This window comes from Sinocyclocheilus rhinocerous, unplaced genomic scaffold, assembly GCF_001515625.1.
Source record: "Sinocyclocheilus rhinocerous isolate Xijiao unplaced genomic scaffold, SAMN03320098_v1.1 scaffold273, whole genome shotgun sequence".
NCBI lineage: Eukaryota > Metazoa > Chordata > Actinopteri > Cypriniformes > Cyprinidae > Sinocyclocheilus > Sinocyclocheilus rhinocerous.
This window is the reverse complement of record NW_015656360.1, coordinates 3,123,094-3,147,749: the sequence shown is the minus strand read 5'-3', so window position 1 is coordinate 3,147,749 and position 24,656 is coordinate 3,123,094. Positions and strand designations below refer to the sequence as shown.

Below are 24,656 nucleotides of genomic sequence, written 5' to 3'. Positions count from 1 at the left end.
TGAAGGATTCAGATGCTCTTCTGATGGCATGCTCGGTCCAGGAGTCTACTTGAGTCGGAGTAGGGATAAAGCTTCTCGTTACCCTTTGAATGCTGGAAGAGAACAGCTGGCCATTCTCAAACTAAGTGTTCGAGTGGGAAAAGTGAAAAGGATTGATTATCAGGGTCATCCCTTACAGAAAACCTGGCATCAGCATGGTTATGACACTGCTTGGATCCCTGCGAATTGTGGAATGGTACTCAGTGGATTAGAAAAGGACTGTATTTATGATCCAAGCCATTCTGAAATTATTCCAAAGTTCCAAAATGTAGTAAATACTAGAACTTTTGTCAGCTTTATTTTGGCACCTAAAACAAAAACAAGATTAAACCGAATCTTGCCAAACGATTTATCTTTAAAACCTTGATAAATGTTTTAGTCGATCAATCATTTGTAAATAAAATATTAAAAATACAGCTGTATACTTGCATGTCAACATACTGTATACTTAAAGAAGATTTTTTTATATATATATATATATATATATATATATAAAGTGTTAAATGTTTCCAATGGGAAAGTAATGTTCAAATCAATTTAAGCTCTATAGATTACTATAGAATATAATTTCCTGAATTTCATAGAATCTAATTATCAAAAATCAGGCGTTTAGAAGAATTTAACCTCTCAAAATATGAAGCTTGTGTTTTTGTTAAAGCACTTACTTTCACTCTTCCGTACAAAGGTTGTTCTTCAGCTCTATTATTTTCCTCAAAACAAACAGATTTAGAGTTTCTTTTTTAAAACTGGCTTGGAAACTTGAAACAGGCCTTCATTTATTTTTGATGCCGCTGCATTTCAAATGCCTGTTATAGATTTTATTGTTTTACCTTTGTCCTACATGTTCAATATTAAAATATGAAAGTAATTTTAATTGTGAAGGTCTACTGTAAACAAAAGTGTGAAATCATGAAAGTCAATGTGAAAAACGAAATCAAGGTAAATATAACTTGTGAATGGAATATTTTATAGTGTGATGAAACTGAAATTGCGACCGTCTTTTCTTCCCTGTTGTGACGTATATACGAGTGAAATGCCTTATCTAACAAAAAAGTGTAGGACGGGACTTGATTTTGTCCATCAGGAATTGATTGGATAGTACAGTAGGTGTTATTGTTTGCATATTCTTGTGATCGTTTAAAAAAAAAAAACATAACTTGAGAAAATACCCCCCAAAAATGTCAAAAGTTGTCTAAATTATCCTATTAGCAGTGGGACTATTATTCTAGCTGTGTTCATGTTCAAATGAATCTTCTTTAAATACGGACTCATGTTAAGTCTGTTGAAGCAGTATTTTAATGTTTATTTTAATGCAATGCCTTCCCCATAGACTTCCATTGTAATCGGATTACTGTCGACGCAGTTTTTGTTTGCTTTTACAAACTGAGAGACGAGTCGACATTATTTTCTGTGAAAGATGCTGTCGACGGAGCTTAACTTGAATTGAACCTGGAACGTGCCTTTAATCAAAAATGAAACTACTATAAGTGAAGCGCATTCAAATGATTTTTAATTATGTTTTTTTCTTTCTAGAGAGAGAGATTCCTCTAGTTTATACAGTAGTACATTTAATCAACGATATAATTTCCTAGTTGAGGTCTCTCCATGTTTAATTTCTCAGTAATGATAGCCTCTTAGCCTGACCTTTTTTAATCAGCATACAGTCTCTGTAGCACTCAGCATTTCCTCAAACGTGTTAAAGGTGCTGAAGAATTGGCCCTATGGGTTCCTTCTGTCTTAATAGAGGAGTCTGCAGCGCTGCCCGGCTCTCTTCGGAGACTAATAATGCTTCCATTCGTTACCTGAAATACACTGCCGACACCTGATACACAGTTAATGTCAGATTTTACATTAGATGTTTTGATTTATCTTCCATTTAGGAGTCGTATTCGTGCTAAAGTAGGTGTTTTGCATCTTTGCGCCTTCCCGTGTCAAGTGTTTCTACATTTTGTCCATCTATAGAACTGGTTTGCTCTAATTGGTATTGCTTTTCTTATTATCTTTCATCACCTAAACAGCATGCTCAGAGCTGCCGCGGTATTGCTATTGAGTTCCTGCGATGGAAGAAAACCACCATTGAGATGCACAAACCCACCGGATGGCATTTTCAGAGACGTAAACCGATTCGGCTAAGTAGTGAGCAACAGCGCATTAGTCATGTATTCACCGTATTCGGAAATGCCAACAGATTTTAATGCCCCAATGTTCGCCACCTCTCCTTTTGGTCAAAGTGGCCTTTTGGCTGAAATCTGATATTCGTCATCATAGCTGGGCATGGAGAGAAGTTCCTGTGTGCAGTTTTGATGTGCTCTGTTCACGCTAATGTGCGAGCTGGCAAAAAAAAGGATAGTTGTGGCTGTGAGGGTAAACCTTTTAAACCCAACCTCTCTAAATGGGAACACATCTGAGTCAAAAATTCTTTAATTTGTTGGCAAATAGCAGGGAACTGTTATTTTTCCTGCTTTTTTTATCATCCTGGGATATGAATTAAAGTTGTTGATTCTGTTTCTCTCTCTTAGGTACACCATATCCTCTCTCCAGCGCTCCAATATGGGTGTTTATCAGTGTGTGGTGAGAAACAGGATGGGCTCTCTGCTTCAGAGAAGAGCCGAGATACAAGTGGCATGTGAGTTGATGTGTTAGATCAGATCAGAGCTTTGAATTTTAGTCTGTTCCTGTTCTACGATATTGTAAGACTATACACACACACACACATACACACACACACCTGGGGTTTTTATTATTACAAATTAAAATAAAATTATTTCTGTTCATGGAATCTGATTGGCTGTGAGCCTTTTCCAGTGGTGCGATATTCTAGTGATAACAGAACTCTAACCATTTCACCATTTGTATCACTCCGCTTGCAGTATTTCTCACAGCGAGTGTCATGGCGGATAATTTTATAAATGATAATGTTTTTGTGTCACGGAATGTAGTTTTAAGAGGAGATGTGAGCTCCAGGGCGTTCAGCGCTCATGAACCCACCGAGAGCAGCCTCAACTCTGCCATATCTTCTGGAATTCGCCACTGCCTCTGATGTCTCTATAGTTGTTAAACATGAGATATATTTCATTTAGGGTAAATCTAACGGGCAGTCTTTAGTCTCATGAATCTATTATTTGTTCCAGAGTAAATAGTTTTTGGCTGAGGGCAAAGTCTCATAACATTATATTTTATAAATCTTTAATGTGGTATATCAGAGCGCTGCCTTTGTACTTTTGACTGAATTGCCTAGCAACTTTTATGATGGCTGTTGTTGTTGTTTATTAAATATTATTATTCAATTATTATAATACTATTCAAATAATAGTAGTATTTTATAATATTATTTAGTATTGGGAAACTGTGTATGTACGTGATGGTGATTTTAGTTACATTATCCCACCATTAGATGGCGAAAAGAGACTTTTTATGAGCGAGTCAGCAGTAAAGACTTTTATATTGAAAGAGACTGAAACGCTGTTGTAAACAAGGAAGTTATTTTAACTTTCAACAACAGCAACCTGAATGAATTAATAATAATTAATTCCCTTACAACTGAGTTAAAATTCCTTACAGCTTGTAAGACACAGCCAATAAATGCACTGAGCAGCGCTGTCATCGGAAATCACCCTTAACAGATGAAAGGAGAGTACGACAAAGATATTGCTTTTTTGATCGGACATTCAAACTAATGTTTTATTGTAAATATGAGATTTTGAGCTGAAGAATGAATGCTGTATCAGACGCAGGTAATCACACTCGCTCAGTCCATCTCTCTCATACTACTCTACATAATACAGTGAGCTTTTAATACAGTTCTACAATAAGCTTTCAATTAAGTAACTCAACGTTCCTTCATTACTAGTTCTAAAGTGACATTTTTGATTTAGTAACGGAGGCTTGGGCTCAGCTGTTAAACTATCAAACTGAGATTTGAATCCGTGGTGGAAGAAAGTAGTTCCGCACAAAAGAGGGTTTTTAAAGACACTTCCTTGTTGTCTCTTTTTTATTTACACACTTGTGCCATCGAACTGTTGTATAAACACAATATCACACTCTTAGCCATGCGATGGCTGTATATCAGCACATTGTGATTACCTATGGCTGGTATACCATGCTGATATACAGCCATATCGCACTGCAACGAGTGTGACATTGCTCAAATTGCTTTTATATATACAGTATATATATATATACTGTATATCAGTGGCGAGCGGTGACTTTTTTTAACCGGGTATGCTGAGTGATAAGACCCCCCCCCCACCGTGGCAGGTGTCGATTTAAAAGTATGCACATTTCCTACCTAATTTGTAAATTAAATTCATCTCCAATCCTTCTTCTGTCGTTTCAGCTTTATCCATTGTTATTCGAATGCTATAAAAATATAGCTGGTTTTTCAAGTAAAAACCGCCAAATAACGTTTACACGTAGTTACATTATGATACGTAATCAGAGGGTGGGGATATATATGTCTCTCTGCATCAGCTAAATTATTTTTTTATTCACAGTGAATAGGAGTTAAAACTCCCACCCGGGTGACACTACTCCAATAACAGACCATGCAAAATACCCAAAAATATTTAAAATATTGCAAAGTAACGTTGCAACCTTGCAAACAACAATAAAATCAGAGAATCATAGCAACAGAGCGGAGGCGAGAAAGCTGCGGAGAATCCGCTCACCCAGAAGCATTTAAAGCTGGTAGATTTAAAGAAAATTACTGCCGTTTGGCAAATAAATAATTTTATGTACTTATTCCTAACTCTTTACGCTTTAAGTTACATTTCAAATGACAAGGGATCAACTTATAATCACTTATATCCCGTGATAGAAGATATGTTTTCAGTGGACTTTTATAAGAAAAAAATATATATACAGTTAGTGTTTTTTTCTTTTGATTTAGTCGAGTTGGTTTTGCATCAAACACAATGTGATTTTCGGCAGTCGAGATCTGACAGCAACAGCACATTTTTCCGCTTGGGCGAGTGCTTCGCGGACAGCTTACCTCGTGCATGAAATCAGCCGCAGACCAGCAAAACACTGAGAACGCGCTACAATCCTGACGAATCATAGCAATAGAGCGGAGGTGAGAAAGCTGAGGAGAATCCGCTCGCCCGGAAGCAACCGTTCAGCTCATGAAAAATGGGGGCAAAAACAAAAGTGTTGCGTTTATAATTTTGTTCAGTGTATATATATATAATACTTTTATGGTGCTTGAAGCTTGAAAACTCCTTATTTTTAGTAAATTCATTGGAAAAGGGGGAAAAAAGCAGATTCTCTTTCTTGTACTTACATGTGATATGTTTTGAATAAGGTAGGATTTACACTGAATGAGGAAGATGGCTGTGGTAGAAAAGCTGAGTTTTTAGGCTTGGACCTTTACTCTAGCATTTAAAACATGCTCTAAAGCAGTGGTCGCCAACCCGTCGATTGCGAAAACCTGGCAACCTGGCGTCTCATTCAGACCTGCTGTTTTTGTTTTTCGTGCAGATGTTTTATGTAGCAAATAAATAAATAACACCTAAAGTCAGACCATTCTGTTTTTGTTTTAAATCCTGAAATTAATCTAAATCAAATCAAAAACAACTGCCCGTGCAGATCGTGATTAAAATGCAGTGGTTGCCTCTAATTTCAAATGGCTAGATATTTTTGTTTAAAGCCAGTTTGTTTGTTATAAAGCAAATAGCCAATAAATAAATTTGCTTAAAAATCAGTATCAGTATCAGAATCCAATTTGCTAGTAAAAAGAAAAGAAAATCTGAATTCTGAATCAGCTATAATTGGCGCATCACTAATTAAAATACTAAGTAAAAGGCCTCAAATTTGAAGTACAATCTGGGATGTCTTTTCCTATCAATTCTTCAATAGGTAGATCTTGTCTTTCATAAAGGCCGAGGTCAGGGATCTTGGGCCTAAAAAGGTTGGTGACTAAAGGATCACATTGACCCAGACTGACAGTTCTAGATGCTTCAACATTTTAACTCAGAGAAGCATTCAGCCATGATGGAGTTATCATAAAATAGGCCATGTTCATGCTAGTGATAATAAGAGAAATAATTATTTTAAGATCATCTGAAATTACATCTTTCCTCATTTACCCAAACCAAACCAGCAGACAAGATTGCTTGTTAGGTGAAGTGTGTAATTTTTAGCAACATAGTCCTTTTAAGGCAATTCCCAGAAGAGTGGTAGAACAATCTGAGAAGTGGACGGGGACCCATTATAAAAAAATTTTTTTTTTCATTCATGACATTCACACAGTAGTTCTAACAGTTTTTTTCTAAAAATCTGGCAGGTCAGTGGAAGTTTTGCCAGTTTAGGGGTATTGTTTACTTGCTGCAGTTGGTTTTCGGCTTTTTAAAACCAGAAATTAGAACTTCTAAACACTTTAAATCGATGTGAAAACTGCACCTCTGGAATTATGTCACCAAATTCAAAGCACAATATGCTAGACGTTCTTTTATTCTGCATGGTGATGCAATCTTGTGGTGCTGTGCACCATGAATAAATGTTTGAATAAATGTTTCTGATTGAATACCTCTGCAGTTTGTACCCAAAAGCCTCCTGAATGTATCATCAGGGTTGCTCTGTTTCGTGAAAACAAGTTCACCCATTTTGTAATAAGATCCTTGGCTTTTTTCTCACAGATATGGGCGACTTTATCGACAATGACCAAAGAAAGACAGTGACACAGGGACGGGCCGCCATCCTTAACTTCCCAGCGGTCAGTTGCTTCCCGCGGCCACAGGTGACATGGTTCAGGGACGGCTTCAAGATCATTCCCAGCAACAGAGTGTAAGTAGAGCTTAATTGCTTGTCTAATCTTTAAACCTGAACTCCTGCTCATTAGGAAAGTTCTGGGTGACCCAGCACAGGTCCCTATGGCTTTGGGTTCACGTAAGAGATGTAATTACCTTCAGTGTTCACTCTTAATCCCTTCGGGCATCCACTTATGGCGACCCACACTGGAAAATGTTGGGAAAAAACAGAGAGACACTTCAGCCAGTGATGCAGAAGACATGGATACTGTGCACGGCTTTCTTTGAGTGTGTGCGTGAGTGTTGTTCTTCCACTGCCTTGTCACAGAAGAACAATTAATGCCTGTTCTCAGCCTTTCTTTAATCTTGCTACGGTAGTTCTTCATTGCCTTTTTCTAATTAGCAGCTCTCCCAGGCTGAGATCGACGAGGCTGATCCGATTCGCCGTTATCAGTCAAGTGTCTTTCATTCTGGCGAGACCCAAATAAAACTCCACCACTGAAACACATCTAATGACTCACCTTTCACTCCACGCATACAGCGGTGCGCCCATTTGAGAATTGCAGTTGATTTCGGTAGAAGGTGTAATTGAAAAGTAAGCAGGCTAACGCAGGTAAATTTAGAAATAGACTCCGGTAGTATTGATTTGCATTCGTTCCGTTTGGCTTCGGGCTTGGATTGATTAGTTAGGTCGACGTTCAGGCAGTTTTATTTTCAATGAAAAAACACAAAGTGAGCTGTAGAACTGTGGTCGTGGTTCTGTGATTCTAGTTACACCTGGAATTATTATACGTCTTGTTGATCCAATCACATGTGGACAACCAATCACCATGTGTGATTCAATCAGTCATGCCTCATAAGTAGTCAAATACGCATGGGACCAAATCACATTTGTTGTGTAAATGCTAATCTATCATGAGCAGTTTGCCCTGCCCATTGAGGTCAGTAAGAGTTTTTGTTTTGTTTTTTGAAAGAAATTAAGACTTTTATGTAGGAAGGAAGCATTGAATTTATCAAAAGTGACATTAAAGACTTTTATAATGTTGCTAAAAATCTGTTTTATAAATGCTGTTCTTTTGAACTTTCTATTCATCAAAAATATTATTTTCTATTCCACAAAAATATTAAACAGCATAATGTTTGCACATAGAAGAAATATTTTTTGAGCAGCAAATCAGTATATTAGAATGATTTCTGAAGGATCACCTGACAATGAAGACTGGAGCAATGATGCTGAAAATTCAGCTTTGCATCACAGGAGTAAATTACATTTTAAAGTATATTAAAATAGAAAACAGTTATTTTAAATTGTAATAATATTTCACAATATTACTGTTTTTACTGTATTTTTGATCAAATAAATGCTGGCTTGGTGAGCATAAGAGTCTTCTTTCAAAAACATTAAAAATCTTACTTGAGGACGTTTAAAAGCTTTTGATGTATATACACTAACAATTTAAAGGGCAGAACGATGGTTCATAGCACTGCTTGACTCATGTATGTGTGTGTCTGTATATATTTAAAATATGAGAAAATGTAAACTCACTATGGTATTCGGCAGGAATGAAAGGAATGAAAGTCCTGCTTTATAGATAAAGAGTCAATCGTCTGGTTATTAAATTAGCATTAGCTGGACAAGAATGATTATTTTTTTTGCATGACTTGGACTTAAGAAGCACAATTTATGACACCATTGTAACTGGATTTTGTTCCTGATGTGAAATATTTTATTTAAATGTAATTTCAAGAAACAGTTACATAAATTGCAATACTTTCCCCATAAACTGTAATTACACGTCTGGAAATTGCTGCAGGGCTTTTCCGAAAATGGCCGGCCAGTGAACCGACTTGCTTTAAGGGAACTTTCTGGAAAGTGAAGAACTGTCAACAAGGAAAACGCCTCCCAGACCAACAGATTTTGAACATATGTAGTTTTGCGCATATATTTTCTGTGTTCTTCTGAAGTAAAATTGTGCATTCGATTGAAAGACATGTTGGAAGGTGGATATATATGGGCTCTTCGCAGATGTAGTTAAGGCGGTTGGCTACACGCCAGCTCCATAATTGGACCAATATGCCACTGCTGCTGACAATGTTCACTGCCGCATATATGCAACTGAGGGAATCTGTACCTTTGGGAGCCTGGCGGTCTTCCCAGACAGCGCTGCTGCTTTGACCCTGTACGAAGCCCAGCTGGTGTCTAAGGCATCCAGACTCGAACCCAGAAGCTCACCCAGCCCAGAGGATGATAGAGTAATATCAAGCAATCATACATCCAGCCAAGCCCATTAGTGCACTATTGGATGTGATGTCACATCCTTAATTGTTCTGTGGCAGCAGCTGAAGCAATGCAATCAGCTTAGCCATTTAAACTGGCACTATGCGTTACTGGGCAAAATCCCCAGGATGGACTTTGGGAAATTGGGCTGTACTTCATAAGCACTTGACTGGCATGGTCATTACATTAACTGCCCTTGCAGGATCAGAGTTTATCTATGTGCTAGGATCTACGGCCCTGATTCAATATTAACATAGATGAACATGCAATAGCATAAATCTATTTGTGAGTCTCGTAAGATGTTTCCTTCCCAGAACTGATAAATGCTGCTTTGCAAAACACTTATGTCCTCTACAAAGAGTGGAGTGGAGGAAATTAATGGTTCTTTGTTGAGATGCCCTCATCAAAGCTTAATATGCTCAGTACAGACATATAAACTAGTTTGATCAATGGCAATTTCTCAGTCAAGAGGTACCCAAAATAACAGGATTGTTGGATTGATAATATTAATAATGATACCAACATTGGCAATGGTCATTCTGCTCTAGAGATTCTGAGGAGTCAACTAGCAGACTATTTCGGTCACATTTGCTGCTTTTTTGCATTTGATTAATCAGTGTGATGTAGACCAGATTTTCAACACTAAAATATACAGTGGCCTGCAGAAGTATTATAGTAGTAGGATTAAAAATAGTAGGGTAAGACCCCCGGGGCAAGATGACCCTTCACCTTATTTTTTTTTCTCTTGTCTGCACAAAATCTTATCTTAGCACTTTTGATAAATGGATACACTATTTTTAATTTTGTCATTTCATCTGAATATCAACGTTTGTGAGATTTAATCAGTTGAAACAGTTATTGATCTAATTCTATGTCTCTGGAAAATAGTGATCTATGACAATGTATTATGTTGAATATCAAAGTTTTATGTGTCTGTTTGTTAATGAGGGGTTTATTAACACATCAATGGTTTTAGATTTGTGGAGTGAAAATCATAGTTTTTGTTTTGAAGTGAGAAGTTGAAATTAGACCCTCTCAGGTCAATGTAAGATGGCCCTCCCAGAATTGGCACAGAAGGCCCTAAGTGGCATGTTGTTTCTAATGTTATAATTTTTTTATTTAATACTTATTGTAATTATTGGGATTATTATTCATTTTCATGAACTAGAGGTTCATTTCAGAAATCTTTCATGGTATGGTGCTATATCTTTTCTCAAGAACTTTTCTCAGCTATTTTTTTTTTGCAATTACTTGTAACTCAGTACCATTCAGAAGTGTTTTTTAATTAACTTTAAACAGTACAGCTGTCTTCAACATTGATAATAATAAGAAATGTTTCTTGAGCGACAAATCAGCATATTAGAATGATTTCTGAAGGATCATGTGACACTGAAGACTGGAGTTAGTGTTGTCACGGTACCAAAATTTCAGTATTCGCAGAAATACAGTGATATAAAAACACCCGCATCGGGTTTCGACTTTGACACGTGCAGTGCTCATGTTTATTCAACTTCAGTTCATTTAAAAGCCTCTGGTGTGTAAAAATAGTAAACATCATCATGTCCTCCTGTTTTTTTTTTGTTTTTTTTACCCTAATAAAAATTATAAGAGCATTAAAAATTTAATAAAGAAACTTCATTCTAATGCTCATTATATTAGTGTTAGCCGCGCTTATGCTAACGATTAACTACTCTAATAACAGCGATGTTCATTCAATCCGACATTCAAATTAAAATATTGAATATCTGCGCACCTTTCGGATAGCGCATCAAGAACTGGGTTGACCGGGTACTTGGTACCACCGGTACTTAAAAAAACCTGGTACCGTAATGTTTTAATTTTTTTAGTACCGACTTGGTACCGAAGTACCGGGTCTTTTGACAACACTAACTGGAGTAATGATGCTGCAAATTCAGTTTTGCCATCACAAGAATTAACTACATTTTAAAATATATTAAAATTGAAAACTGAAATAATATTTCAAAATATTACTGTTCTTACTGTATTTTTATTCAAATAAATTCAGCATTGGTGAACATAAGAGACTTCTTTTAAAACATCTTAAAAAATCTTACCAAACTAACTTTTGAACAGTAGTGTATGCTAACATGTTAAATTAGTTATTATTTATATAAGCATAAGTCCTTGACCACAACATAATATCCTGTTACTCATATTTGTTGCAGAGTCTGAAGTCATTTCAGTGCTCAAAGCCTAGCATGAGCGCACAAGCATACAATTCTGAACAATATTTATGTTGTTTGTCATTTGAAACCTAACAAACGTCTTTTAGTGAAATATTTTTCTTGGAAATTGATATTGTGCCATCCCTCTTTAAAAGAAATGCTGGCTGATTTGATATTTTGTATCTAGCGCAATCACACATGTATATTTACGTGAGTGGCTTGAGTGTCCAAATACGTTTTGTGGCCGCAGCAACTTTTCATTCATTCTCAAGCTGTCCATTTTAAATTTCGATGTGAAAATGCATCTCATTGAAATGTGGAAAGCAGAGGCACCACTCAGTGAAAGCAGCTCGAGGCGGTCATATTTATTCCAGTACGGCTTCATTGCAAATGCTTGTTTTCTTTGCCCTGCAGATCTTTGTTTTCTTGCAATCAGCATTATGAATTGTTGAGCTATGTAGTCAATATATTAATCCAACTCTGTTTGATAGCCCATTGAACATTCCCTAAAGAAAATAGATTTTTAGTAACTTCATCACATGCCGCTGTGCAGTATTTCAGCATTATTATTTCTTGAGCTCTGTGTTTTCTGGTTTCAGATTTTCTACGGCCTCAGAAACGTCCCTTTGGTCTGTTAATGTAGCATGAAATAAGTGGCCGGGCGCTGCTGCTCTGTGTGATTCCTATCGCATCCGCGTGCTGAGGGATAACTGTGCCGCAATCCAAATGGTCCACAGTTTTTTTTTGTTTTTTTTACTCCTCTTCTGTGTGGTTACGGCTTCTCCTTCCCCATCTCCCCAAGTTTTTTTTTTTTTTGGTCATCTTTTCTTCTCTTTGAGCCACACAAAGGCAGAAAGTTGTTAAAGCAGAGAGGTCCAGAGGTGAATGCCAATGCAGGGGAGGACAGTGAAGCACGGGCCTTTGAAAGTCACTCTTATTGTTCCACACTGGCTTCCCCTTTAGACAGCATGAAACTTTCATGATGGTGATAATTACCTCATTGGTGAGAAGTGCTTTCTGTTGCCACTGCAGATGAAAGTAGCAGGTTGGAAATAAGATATTGTGTCTACCTCTCATCGCTTTGTCCTTGCATCCTCCTCTACCTTGCTGAATTTTTCATCATTCATTATTTGAGATCTTTGATGTTTCCACCCATTACGAGCTATTCAGGCTCCCATCGCACTCAGCACATAAAACGGCTTCCACACTAGAATTATCCTGTCCCGAGTACCACCAGCAAGAAACCAGACAATAAAGGAAGTGCTCACAGGAAGCCGATTATTTTCCTCTGTACAAGCAACAGGGCTGTGGTGTTTGTGTGGTAACAGTGATAACAGCCATGTGCTGACTTTCTACTCCGCCATATGTGCAGTAGCTATGTGTGAGCGGTTCTGCCAGTCTTTTTATTAATAAGATATCTGAGATCAGACATACCATCAAATTGGTTGCTGGCAATCCTGCAGGCCATTTAAAATATGCAGGTGTCTTTAGTCAGTTTACATCTATTTCGCTTTCTTTTTTAAATGACATTGTTAATCAACTCAAACCAACTGGTTCACCCTTAGTTATAATTCCCTCACGGTTATTTAAACGAGTGTTCAATGTAATGGGTCTGACACTTTTAAATTTGATTAATAAATGCCTCGAGTTACGAGTTGTTCCTGACTATTTAAAACATGCCTCGGTACAACCCAGACTTAAGAGGTCTAATTTAGATTCCTCTGATTTATCAAATTTTAGACCCATTTCTAATCTTCCATTTTGAGCAAAAATTATAGAGAAAGTAGTTTTTCATCAACTGATGCATTCCAATCAGACTTTAGAAAATTTCACTCCACTGAGACGGCTCTTTTAAAAGTGTTTAATGACATTATTTTAGCTACTGACTCTGGAGATTCTGTAGCATTGGTACTTTTAGACTTGAGCGCTGCTTTTGACACTGTAAATCACAATGTTCTTCTGTCCCGCTTAGAACAGGTAGTGGGCTTTAGATATTCAGCCCTAAATTGGTTCCAGTCTTATCTTACGAACAGGAGTTTCTCAGTTAATATTGGCAAATTTCACTCTTCTTCTGTACCTTTGACCTGTGGGGTCCCTCAAGGCTCTACTCTAGCTCCCATGTTATTTTCCTTGTATATGCTTCCCCTCGGATCTATCTTTGAGAAGTATGGTATAAGTTATCATTGTTATGCAGATGACACACAAATATATCTTCCTTTGAAACATAAGAATGGATTAGACCTGTTGGTCACCTGCCTCTTGGATGTTAAAGCATGGATGTCCCTAAATTGTTTAAGTCTGAATGAGAGTAAAACAGAGATTGTGGTGTTTACCCCTTCTGATACACACTGTATACCAAATCAAAATCTTGGTGTTCTGGCACCTTATGTAAAGCCGTACGTGAAAATCTGGGTGTGGTGTTGGACAGTGCCTTAAAGCTTGATAGGCAAGTCAAGCTTCTATCAGTTGTGAACACTGGTAAAAATGAAGTCCTTTCTTTCTTTTACTAATTTTGAAAGAGTAATCCATGCTTTTATCACCACGAGGCTTGATTATTGTAACTCTCTTTTTTTGGTGATCAGTCAATCTTCCTTAAACCGCCTTCAGATGGTTCAAAATGTGGCTGCCAGAGTCCTGACGGGAGCTCGAAAGCGTGAGCAATATTACCGCTGTCCTTCAGTCGTTACATTGGTTACCTGTGTGCTACAGGATTAATTTTAAAGTGCTCTTTTTGGTTTTTAAGTCTTTAAACGGTTTAGCACCCTCATACCTCTCTGATCTGTTGATAGACCACCAACCTCCAAGAGCGCTTAGGTCTGCCAAATTAAGGCTCTTAGTGGTTCCTAGAACCAGACTCAAGTCTAGGGGTGTTCGAGCATTCGCCATAGCCGCTCCGAGACTTTGGAATAGTGTTCCTACAGAAATCAGAACCGCCCTTCACTATCCATTTTTAAATCTAGGTTAAAATTTTTATTTGATTTGGCTTATTATTCATGATTTGCATTTGCTTTGCCTTGTACTTTGAAGTTTTATTTGTGGCCTTGTCTTTGTTTTAATACTGTTAATGGTTACTTATTTTGTACAGCACATTGGTCAACGGTAGTTGTGTTTAGTTGTGCTTTATAAATAAATTGAAAATTGAAAATGTGAATCTCCTTTCGTCAAGGGACTTGACAACCCCTAGACTCCTGCATGTTTTGGTAGATTTAGTGCACCAAATAACACTTGCCACAAGCTTTTCGAGGTACTTGTATTTTGAATTAGTAAAACTGATTACTGTTTACTTGTTTGAAACAGTCACTGGTCCCAGAACATTTGAAAAATGCAGTTTTCATTAGAGTTTGAGCAAATAGGGATAGAAGAAGATTTTTTGAATTATTATTATTTAGATTACAATCATATTATACTATAATAATTTATAATTAATTTTCTTTTGCCTGACATGAGCTAATTAATTATATCACTTTTGCTGGTTTTTATTAAAAATGTTGACATTTTGGTACATGATTTGATATTAAAACATTGAAACAAGCTTGGCAATTAATTTATTATTATTATTATTATTATTACTATATTGCAATATTTGTATTTATTTAATTGTTTAATTTATTTACATTTTTATCCGAATATTAGCTTATTATTATTATTATTATTATTGGATTATGATTGGATTATTGGATTAAATATAATCTTATGCTATAATACATTTTTCTATGTATTTAATTGTTTAAATTTTACATGAGTTTGGTAAAGAATTATGATAATAATAATAATTATTATTATTATATTAAATGCAATCTTATTATACTATAATACATTTTTTGTATTTATTGAATTGTTTCAAGTATTTATTTACATTTTAGCCTTATATAAGATAATTGATAAAACATTTTTTATCAAATTTTCTAGCTCATTTGACATGCTATTGAAATGTAATCTTGGCAAAGAATGTTAGGCTATTTCTGACTTTTTTCATTCAAGTAAGTAGGAGTTGACTAGAAAATAGCATTACAAAGAGCTGCTGAGTGGACTGATTTGCTTAAAAAGGGCTTTAGTAAAATCAGAAACTGTCAAGGAAGCCATTTTCAAGCTTTTTGGAGTCTGAATTCCAGGAATATGCTCTCCTGAAAAGAATGAAATATCAGATTTGTTCTGAGCTGAATTGTGTTTGTGATTTGCTGTTATTATTTCTAATCATGTTAGCTAGCTTTTTTCCTTCTCCTTTTTTCAACTGTTTGTCATGGTTCCTTGCACTCCTCTCCACTGTTAGTAAATGATGTGTTAGACAAATGTAATCAGAAGGAGATGACACGATTGAGAAATACGTCTTTGTCCTGTCACTCACGGGAGGGCCTGAGCCGTTGCCCTTTGCTCATATTCTCGCCGAATGGACATGGCCATTTTAAATCAATGTGGTTTGGCTCTGAGGAGTCAAATGAAAAATGACGTAGGCTTGGCTAATTCGATAGAGGCCGTTTATGTGGCCTGGTTTTAATACACCTGCTGGATGGTAGGGCCCCATTATGAAGTTAATTATTGAGAGCCATCATCAGTCAATTTGGGCATCTGTGGGGTGAGCCTGTGGTAGCCCAAGGCTTCTGCCCACATTTGTCTTCATCCACTCCCTCCTTCACTCTTAAATAAATTAGTCTATTGTCACTGCTAAATCAGAGGCCCAGAGAATCCAGTCAAGGCACTTTGGTGTCCCAATACTTTTGTTTGTAAGCATTACAGGCACAACTCCTTTTTTTTTCTTGGAACAGCTATGTATGTATGTTTGTTTATTATTTTACAATTATAAAATGAAACCGGTGTTAAAAGTAGCAGGTTTTAAACAGCAAATGCACTTTTATGATTTTGGCTTGTCCAGTTTTAGAGGTCTTCTTTACTATATCCAGCAATGCAAATGTCATAAATCTGTTAATTAACATAATATTGAACTGTGTTCAGCTTTTTACATGAAACAGTTTATTTTAGTAAATTTTGTATTAAATCTATATTACTAAAATTGTATGCAAAATATTATGGAACTATTATACAACTATAAAATTAATCATGAAAAGTAACAGCAAATATTTGCATTTTTATGATTTTCGGCCTGTCCTATCTCAGATATTTTCTTTACTGTATCCAACAATGAAATTGTCAATTTCATAAATATGTTTTTAATTAACATAATATTTAACTACTTTATATGTGCAATTTGTCCTATCTTTTTGTGCAACAGTTTAATTTAGGATACATTTGCAAAGTGCAAACCTATAATTATCTTTCTTTTATTTATTTATTTATTTATTTACATATATAAATAACCACAAGTTGTATTTAAACATGTTCCAGATTTTGGTAACAGGTTGGTTTCACAGTTGCAAATCTAATATAAAATGAATAATATATTTATTAGTATGAGGTTAACAGCAACCTTTTCTGAGGTTACACACCTCTCTTCGTGGCGCTTTCGGAAGCCCAAACAAAGACGTTTGGGCACGTAGGTGAAAAAAACAGCATTTCAGGCGGTAGCGCACCGGACGAGAAGCGCAGCATCGCGTTGCCTTTGTGATATCACAAAGCCCGGAAAACAAACGCTGTAGTCCGAACGAGCCGTTCGTTGTAGTTCTTGAAAAGGGATTTTTAAAAAACGAAATATCTCCCTTTGGAGTGGACTTTGAGATTTGTAACTTTCTAGATCTTTTTTATGCCCGAACATACCCACTACACACTGACTACAATTTAAAAAGTGAAAAAGCATAATAGGACCCCTTTAAGCATTTTCTTTCACTGACCATTTTGAAAGAGGAAAATAAGTTTTTTGAGATTACAAAGCATGCATATATATATATATATATAGCTGGTAGAGTTACACACAGTCTCAGTGGCAGCAGGATGCCGCTGAGTGACAATCAACCATGAAAGGAGCCTGATCTCGGATGAGCCGTCTGCCCTCGTCTCTGCTTTCACACCTCTGACGGTGAAGTAATGCAGCCGGAGGAAAGGGACACAGCATAGAACGTCGAATTAGAATTGAGCACATATAGCCCTCGTCCTGCAGACAGACCCTGCACACTGGAGAGATGCTGCGGAGTCCTTTCAGTAAACAAGAGGAAAAGAGATGCAAGTAGCAGTGAAGAAAATGTGAATGGAGAGCCTGTCCTGATCTCATGTGTATGGCCTCCCTCATGCACACATCAGCTGCCTGCCCGATAGGAAGCTTGTTAGACACCATTAAAGAAAAGTTTGGACTGCTCACAGGCAGAAAGGTTTTGGGTGTTTGAGAGCAATTTGTGTGTGTCTGCTTACTGGCAGCTCTGTTGGAACTGAAGTGTGATTAAATGTTGCTAAAGAATTATCATTGACTCCAATTACACATTAATCAGGACCGTTATCGAGCTGAATCACGGATGATAGATAATTGCCTTTTCACTGGCTATTCCAGAGAAGTTGTCAGATTACACATTAAAATAAAGAAGAAATGCCACCTCTAAGGTGCATTATTGAGCAAGTGCTAAATTGACCAGAATCGTGAGAATGCAGAGAGAAATTAAATTTTCATGATTGATTGGACTGAAATAAGGAAAGAATTGTCCCATGATCCCATGACATTTTCATATAGCGAAGGCTAGTGCTTGGGCATTGTAACAGGAATGACTCTCTATCGCCCTATTTGGACTGTAATTGTTTTACATGTTGACATGATGCAATTTCAGCATTAATAGGTGCTAGTCAGTTATTTTATTGCCTTTTTTTTCTCACTTACTTACTCTTACTAGAAATTCCTGGACAAATTACCTACTGCTTTTTGGGTCATTTTATTCCTGATTGATTTGTCATCTCTGAGTTTACATAGAGTAATTGGCATAGTAATTTGGTAACCATCCAAAGACATATGTTTTATTATTGAGGAGCCATGCAAATTGCCATGTTTTTGCCCTCTGGACTTTTGGAAATTAAAACTCCCTAAAACACACTTTATATTTTACATGCATCACTGGAGAACTGTGCAATTTTCCATATACAGTTAGTAGTTTAATTGAGGCATAGTTAATGGTTTGTTAATAGCGGGAATTGGACCTTAAAATAAAGTGTGACCATATATTCCTTTAATTTGGCAAAGCTGAATTTTCTGCATCATAATGCCAATCTTCAGTGTCACATGATCCTTCAGAAAGCATTCTAATGCTGATTTACTGCCCAAGAAACATTTATTATTATAAATGTTGAAAACAGTTGTGCTGCTTAATATTTATATTTTTATATTTATTGATAAACAAGTACACTTTCTTTTCAAAAAACTTTATTAAAATTGTTATTTAAGAGATCACTGTAGTTGTAATTTCTGTACAATTGATATACAGTAAATCAGTCTTTGTTTACATGATAATAGTTTTAAAAATGTCATAATATTAATATTTTGGATTATTTTGGAGGATGAAAATAAATGTTTGAGGCAAGTTTCAAGTTTTTATATAGCAGAAAAGAAAAAAAGTTTGTGTTACTCATAATAAAAATCAGTCCAACTAGTGCTTTTAACAGTAGTTGAAATGTCTGCTTTTCAAAAAGCATCTCATAAATCACTACAGATTATGCCTATGTGCTGCCTGCATTCAGCAGAGGAAAAACTGGACTAGACTGGCTAGACGTGTGAACGAAAGAGACGTTCTGTGTTTGCTGGAAAAAATGAAAAGGAAGATATCTATCGTCACCATGTTTATCCCTTATCCTGCTTTACACTGAGCGACCAGCTCTGTCGGTCAATCCTTTTATGTGGCGCACTCTCGCTCAGTCCCCATTTCATGTCAGAAGACGCTCGCGCCCATCTCTGCGATGGCGGGCGACAGAAGTGTGTGGGTAGACAGAAAACAATCTGTTCTGAAAAGGAAGATCAAGCTCAAGATTTCATGTGTGACATATTGAAACACTCCAATGTGTTGCAGGGACGGCGTGTATGGCAGCAGAAGTGACGGTGTGCAGCCGCAGACAGTGGCCCAGAGTTCATTGTGATGAGACGGATTAATTTAGTGCTAAAGACGAGTGTGGAAATGTCAACGTACTATGATGAGCTGACTTTTCTCCAAATTAAATCTCATCTGCGCAATTAGTTACCTGTTGAAAGCATAATTCACTCCTGGAAAATAGAGAGTGTCCATCTATCTTGATGGCTTTCACTACAAATAATACAGTTGCTAAGAGTGTACTGTATATGCTTTGTGATGGCCTTTCAGCCTTTTAACAAGGAGTCCATTACTGCTCACAGCATTCAAAAATGACCTATTCACCTCTCTAAATTGAGAAGGAAAAAAAACACCATCTTTAATTTTGAAGAATGGGATATTTTGGGAAACCAATGGCCTGGCCATACCTGATTCTACATTAACTATTAAGTATTGCAATTAATTCCCTTATCCATTTGTCATGCAAATAGACCAGTGAATAATGCATACGTTTCGCCTCATAAATAACTAATTTATGCAATTGCAAAGCGCTTTTTAAGATAAATATAATGAAAGGTCTATAGCGATTACATAAACACAGTGAACTTTCAACATGTTTAAATGGCAAATCTGGGCCTGTTTGCCAGATTGGATGAGAAGCAAAGTACAATAAAAAAACTTTTAATTGCTGATATTTGGTTCCAGACACAGTTTTTCACTCCAGACCGCTGGAAATACCGCTGGGCCTGTTTGCCAGATTGGATGAGAAGCAAAGTACAATAAAAAAACTTTTAATTGCTGATATTTGGTTCCAGACAGTTTTTCACTCCAGACCGCTGGAAATACCTGCTTAGCTTTGCGTCGGAAGGCTTTTAAGTCTTAACATGCTTACTAAAGCATATGTTAGCTGGAGGCCAACATCCAGGCAATCAATTTTATAATTGAATTAGAGTGAATGCTACAGCGGTTTTGACACACAGGGTTGTTGTGTCTGTCCATCTGTCGCGCCGCGGCAGTTCTGCCGTAGCAGGAAAAGAAGCCGTATCCTGCGGTGTCCAAAGCTGCTAGATAGATCAAGACTCACGGCACCTGAATACTGCCGCTCGATGGCTTCAGGCCAGCCATGCTGTCTTGAGCTCTGAGCTTTGAGCTTTTAATCAGTCTTCCCTGTATATTTCAGAGAGAAAACGGTCTACGCTTTCCTCTAAGCCAGCGGTTCTCAACCAGAGGGCCGGGGACCACTAGGGAGCCTCAGCAAGCTTTCAAGAGGATGTGGGATGACTAAATTATTTAAATTATTATTATTAAATATTATTATTATTGTAGGTAATTATTAAATGTAAAATTACATTTTACTTTTTCTCTCAAAAATTATTGTTTTTATTAAAGGAGTAGTTCACCTAAAAATGAAAATTTGCTGAAAATGTACTTACCCTCAGGTCATCCGAGATGTAGATGAGTTCGTTTCTTCATCAGAACAGATTTTTAAATTTAGCATTACATCACTTATAGAACTCTTTTGGACCATTTTCGCTTTTAAATGGTGCTTGATCTGTGCATATTTCTCTCCTGATTCAGATGAGATTTTCACTAGAGAAAGCAATATTATGCATAGAGGACTCGTATTTTAACTGGAAGCAACGGTTTGAAGTTAAAAAAGGCTGAATGATGGATTTGTTTCTTACAAACATGCATCTTTTCGCTTCACAAGACGTTAATTGATGGACTGAAGTCTTGTGGATTATACCATGGTCTGTCTGAATACTCAATTCTGATTGGCTGGCAGGTATGCATTAAAACCGTTTAATGCACAGGTAGTTCCAAGTCAATTTAATCACCGTTCTATATTAATGCGCTGCTTTAATTGATGCACACACACACCCTACAAACACACAGCTAACGAGCTGTAACTGACGAAAATAACCACTATTTTTACCCTTCCGGTTAAATATTGCACTGCTAACATCATAAACAGCTTTAAGTTGTCAATGCTGGAAAATGACCATGGAATAAGCGGGATAATCAGCAGGCGGCTTGCCGTGCATTAAAGGATTTTAAATGCGCTTCACGTCAGGTGGTTCTTGGCCTCCACATCGCGCATTTAAAATCCTTTAATTATTTATTATTATGATTATGATTAATTATGATTATCCCTTACTTAATGCACAGGTAGTTCCAAGTCAGTTTAATCACCATTATATATTAATGTGCTGCTTTCATTGATGCACACACACACACACACAGAAAGAAACATTCAGGAGCACAGAAACTTGTTGTCAACGCTGCCCAGTGACTTTTATTAATAAAATAGCTTAGATATTGCATTATATTACTCAGCAATGAGGAGGTAAAATCGCTGTTTACATATGTGTTACTTTACTTATGTAGCTGTAACTTAACTCACAGCTTCATTGTTTGTAGAGAGAGACGCACAGACGCAGGTAATTCACTCATGTCATCTCATCAGCTGTCATCTCTCTCTTTCTCTCTCTCTTGATCGATAATTAATTCAAATAAATGTTATAATTCATTCATTCAAATAAATGTGATCTTACCACACTATTTCATCTGTGTGTCTGATTTGAAGCGGGCCGAATGCTAGAGCTAACGAGCTGTAACTGCTTCGGCCCGTAACTGCTTCTGCTTTGCGTCAGGTGGTTCTTGGTCTCCAAATCATGCATTAAAATCTTTTAATGCACAGCTAGCCTTGCGTTGTCCCTTACTTATTGTAATGTTTTATTAGCTGCTTGGACTCTCATTCTGACGGCACCCATTCACTGCAGAGGATCCATTGCTGAGCAAGTGATGTAATGCTAAATTTATCCAAATCTGATGAAGAAACAAGCTCATCTTCATCTTGGATGGTGTGAAGGTGACTAAATATTTGGCATTTTTGGGTGAACTATTCGTTTAAAGAACAGTTCTTGAAACTTGAAATCTGTCATTCTGTCTATCTATCTATCTATCTATCTATCTATCTATCTATCTATCTATCGTCTGTCTGTCTGTCTGTCTGTCTGTTAGTTAGCATGTGCTTGGGTAATGCACCTGCTATGTTGCCTTGGCGCTAACAGCGATGAAAGAATTTAAACACACATATGTTTTACCAATACAAATGTTTTACTACTTTTCATTTAAATGTTCAGTGTTCAGACTTAATGACCTCTTAAGTCAGGAACTTTAATTTACCTTATAAGCGGTTAAGCGACTATTGCACTCAGGTTCATTTGAGTTAAGCATGCACTACAAACAAAGCAATATGTTATATGCTCGCTGCAATTACCGAGTTGCCTTTACTAAGAGCGGTGTAATTCTTTTTAATCCTGTACATTTGTTCAAGGTTGCCGCTCTCTTGCAGTGCGTTTTGTGCCACTAACTGGGAACAAGCGTCTGTCTGTGTCATTGACTGGTTGTTGTGCAACACTTCGGAAGAAAACCACATTCCCTCCTCCTGTTGACTTTGTGCATCTAACGACTTTTTATGAAATTAAGTAACACCGCAACGGTTTTTGGGCTGCTCTGTTGGCAAGTCAAGACAAGCCTGGCAGAGTACACCCATTATCAGTTTCTCCATTCTTACTAATAATAATACTAGCACAGTGAAGTTAGTATCTTAGCGGTAATGCGGTCAGGGAATTCTGTCTGCAGCTTTTCTAAATGTGTCATTGGTTTGATAAGTGCTCACTTCTGCGAATCGCTTCGACTCACAAGGGAAAAAACAGTTCACGCTCCAAACCTTTAATTATATGTTTGGTGAGGGTAATGTGCAAAGATTACAATAATTTCAGTAAACACTGTTTTTCATGTTGGTGCAGGCTAAATAGCTTTTTTTGGGATGGATCTACTTATCACTTGAGTTGCCCGAGTCCCACAAAAGAAGGTGTTGTCCAATAATGCACGTGGCAAGACAAAGCAATGCATTTTCCAATTTAGATGAGTATCTTTTCTGAACTCAACACAACGTTTACTTCTTTTTGTGTGATGGGACATTTAAAGATTGTAAATAAAGTCTTTTAGAGAAGGCTGAAGAGAAGTTTCTCTCTGGTGAGTGAAACTAGGTCATGTTTGCTGAGCACTTACCTGTATGGAGGATTAAATTAAATTAGGGTGAAGAAATTTGCAGAGGTATTGCAATTTTTGGTGATATGGTACTTTTGAAATATGGGACTGAAGAATACAGAAGCTGAAAAATATACAGACTTGAATCATCAATAAGCTTGAAGCTCATGATGTATGCATTTTCTGCGTTGACTAGATTTTGTTGTCTAGAATGATTTATTTTGATCTGATTGGGTCTTGAATGTGTGCCTCTAAAACTGAGAGACATACACTTTAAACACTGATCTACTATATGAAGTTTGCCTACACGGTTTCACTGCAAAAAGGCAATGAACCTTATATTACTGGAAATATAATATACTACAATAAATCATCTAATAATTGTCTGTGGCTCAATATTAAATAAATAAACAACATACATAGAATTATTATGAAAGTGCCCCTATTATGCCATTTTCGAATATTGTCTTTCATGCAGTGTGTAATGTAGCTGTATGTGAATGTAAACGATTTGCGAAGTTGTAAAGCCGAAAGTGCACGATAAATAAAGTTATTGTCTCCCAAAAGAAAGAATCGACTCTGAACAGCCGAAACGAGTTGTCAGTAATTCGAATCCCACTTCCGTGACGGCTACAGATCACGAGCTAACACATTTGCATAATGTTCTACATTGGCCAGTCACAAACAACTTGACCCGCCCTCAAACACTGCAGCTTGTTCGTGTGGTTAACATCATGTCGAGAAGACGCTGTGAAAGTAAATTTGTTTATTTTTTCCATATATTTTATCAATTTTTTCCACTGACCTACAGCAGTACAACCCCAATCTTTTTTATGTTCAACGCAGGATTCACAAAACGTTCAGTACCAGTGTTAATTTCGCTGACGAATAATTTTCGTCAACGACATTTTTTTTACTGACGACAACGAGACGATAACAAACTAAAACTCTTTTTGAATGACAAAAACTATGACGTAAATCTATTGACATTTTCGTCAACGAATAAAAACGAGACGAAAATGTTAGGGAGGGACGATTTGGGAAGAGATTCATTCAGAACGAATTTGCTGCGTGGTTCGGAGGTTAGATGCGTACATATGAACTGGCGGGACATAAGCTAACATACACTTGCTGCACGTCACATAAAACGTTCAAAAATGTCAATATGTGGGAGTAAGAGAAGACCAGACATATGGATAAATCTGACAACGCAAGAGAGAACTCAATTCGGTGCGGTTTTCAGAGCGCAGACACTGAAGCATACACACACGGAACGTGCGTCTCACAGCGTGCGAGTACTCTTTCGAGTCGCATGAACGGAGAATTACACACAAACTGATGTCGAATTGTCCGTTTTGACGAGTATTCACATAAACACAGTTGACTACGTCTTAAGTGAACGTAAACAGTAGGAAGAACGTGT

The 24,656-nt window shown here is 36.9% G+C and overlaps 1 protein-coding gene across 1 annotated transcript in view; it reads left to right on the top strand.

The window, feature by feature from the left end:
* Window positions 1–24,656, top strand: part of LOC107720071 (protein sidekick-1-like) — a 185,524-nt gene that overhangs the window by 578 nt on the left and 160,290 nt on the right. The window contains exons 2-3 of the mRNA XM_016527675.1: window positions 2,559–2,665; window positions 6,672–6,819. Of these exons, the coding sequence (XP_016383161.1) occupies window positions 2,559–2,665; window positions 6,672–6,819 (255 nt within the window). The remainder of the gene's footprint in view (window positions 1–2,558; window positions 2,666–6,671; window positions 6,820–24,656) is intronic.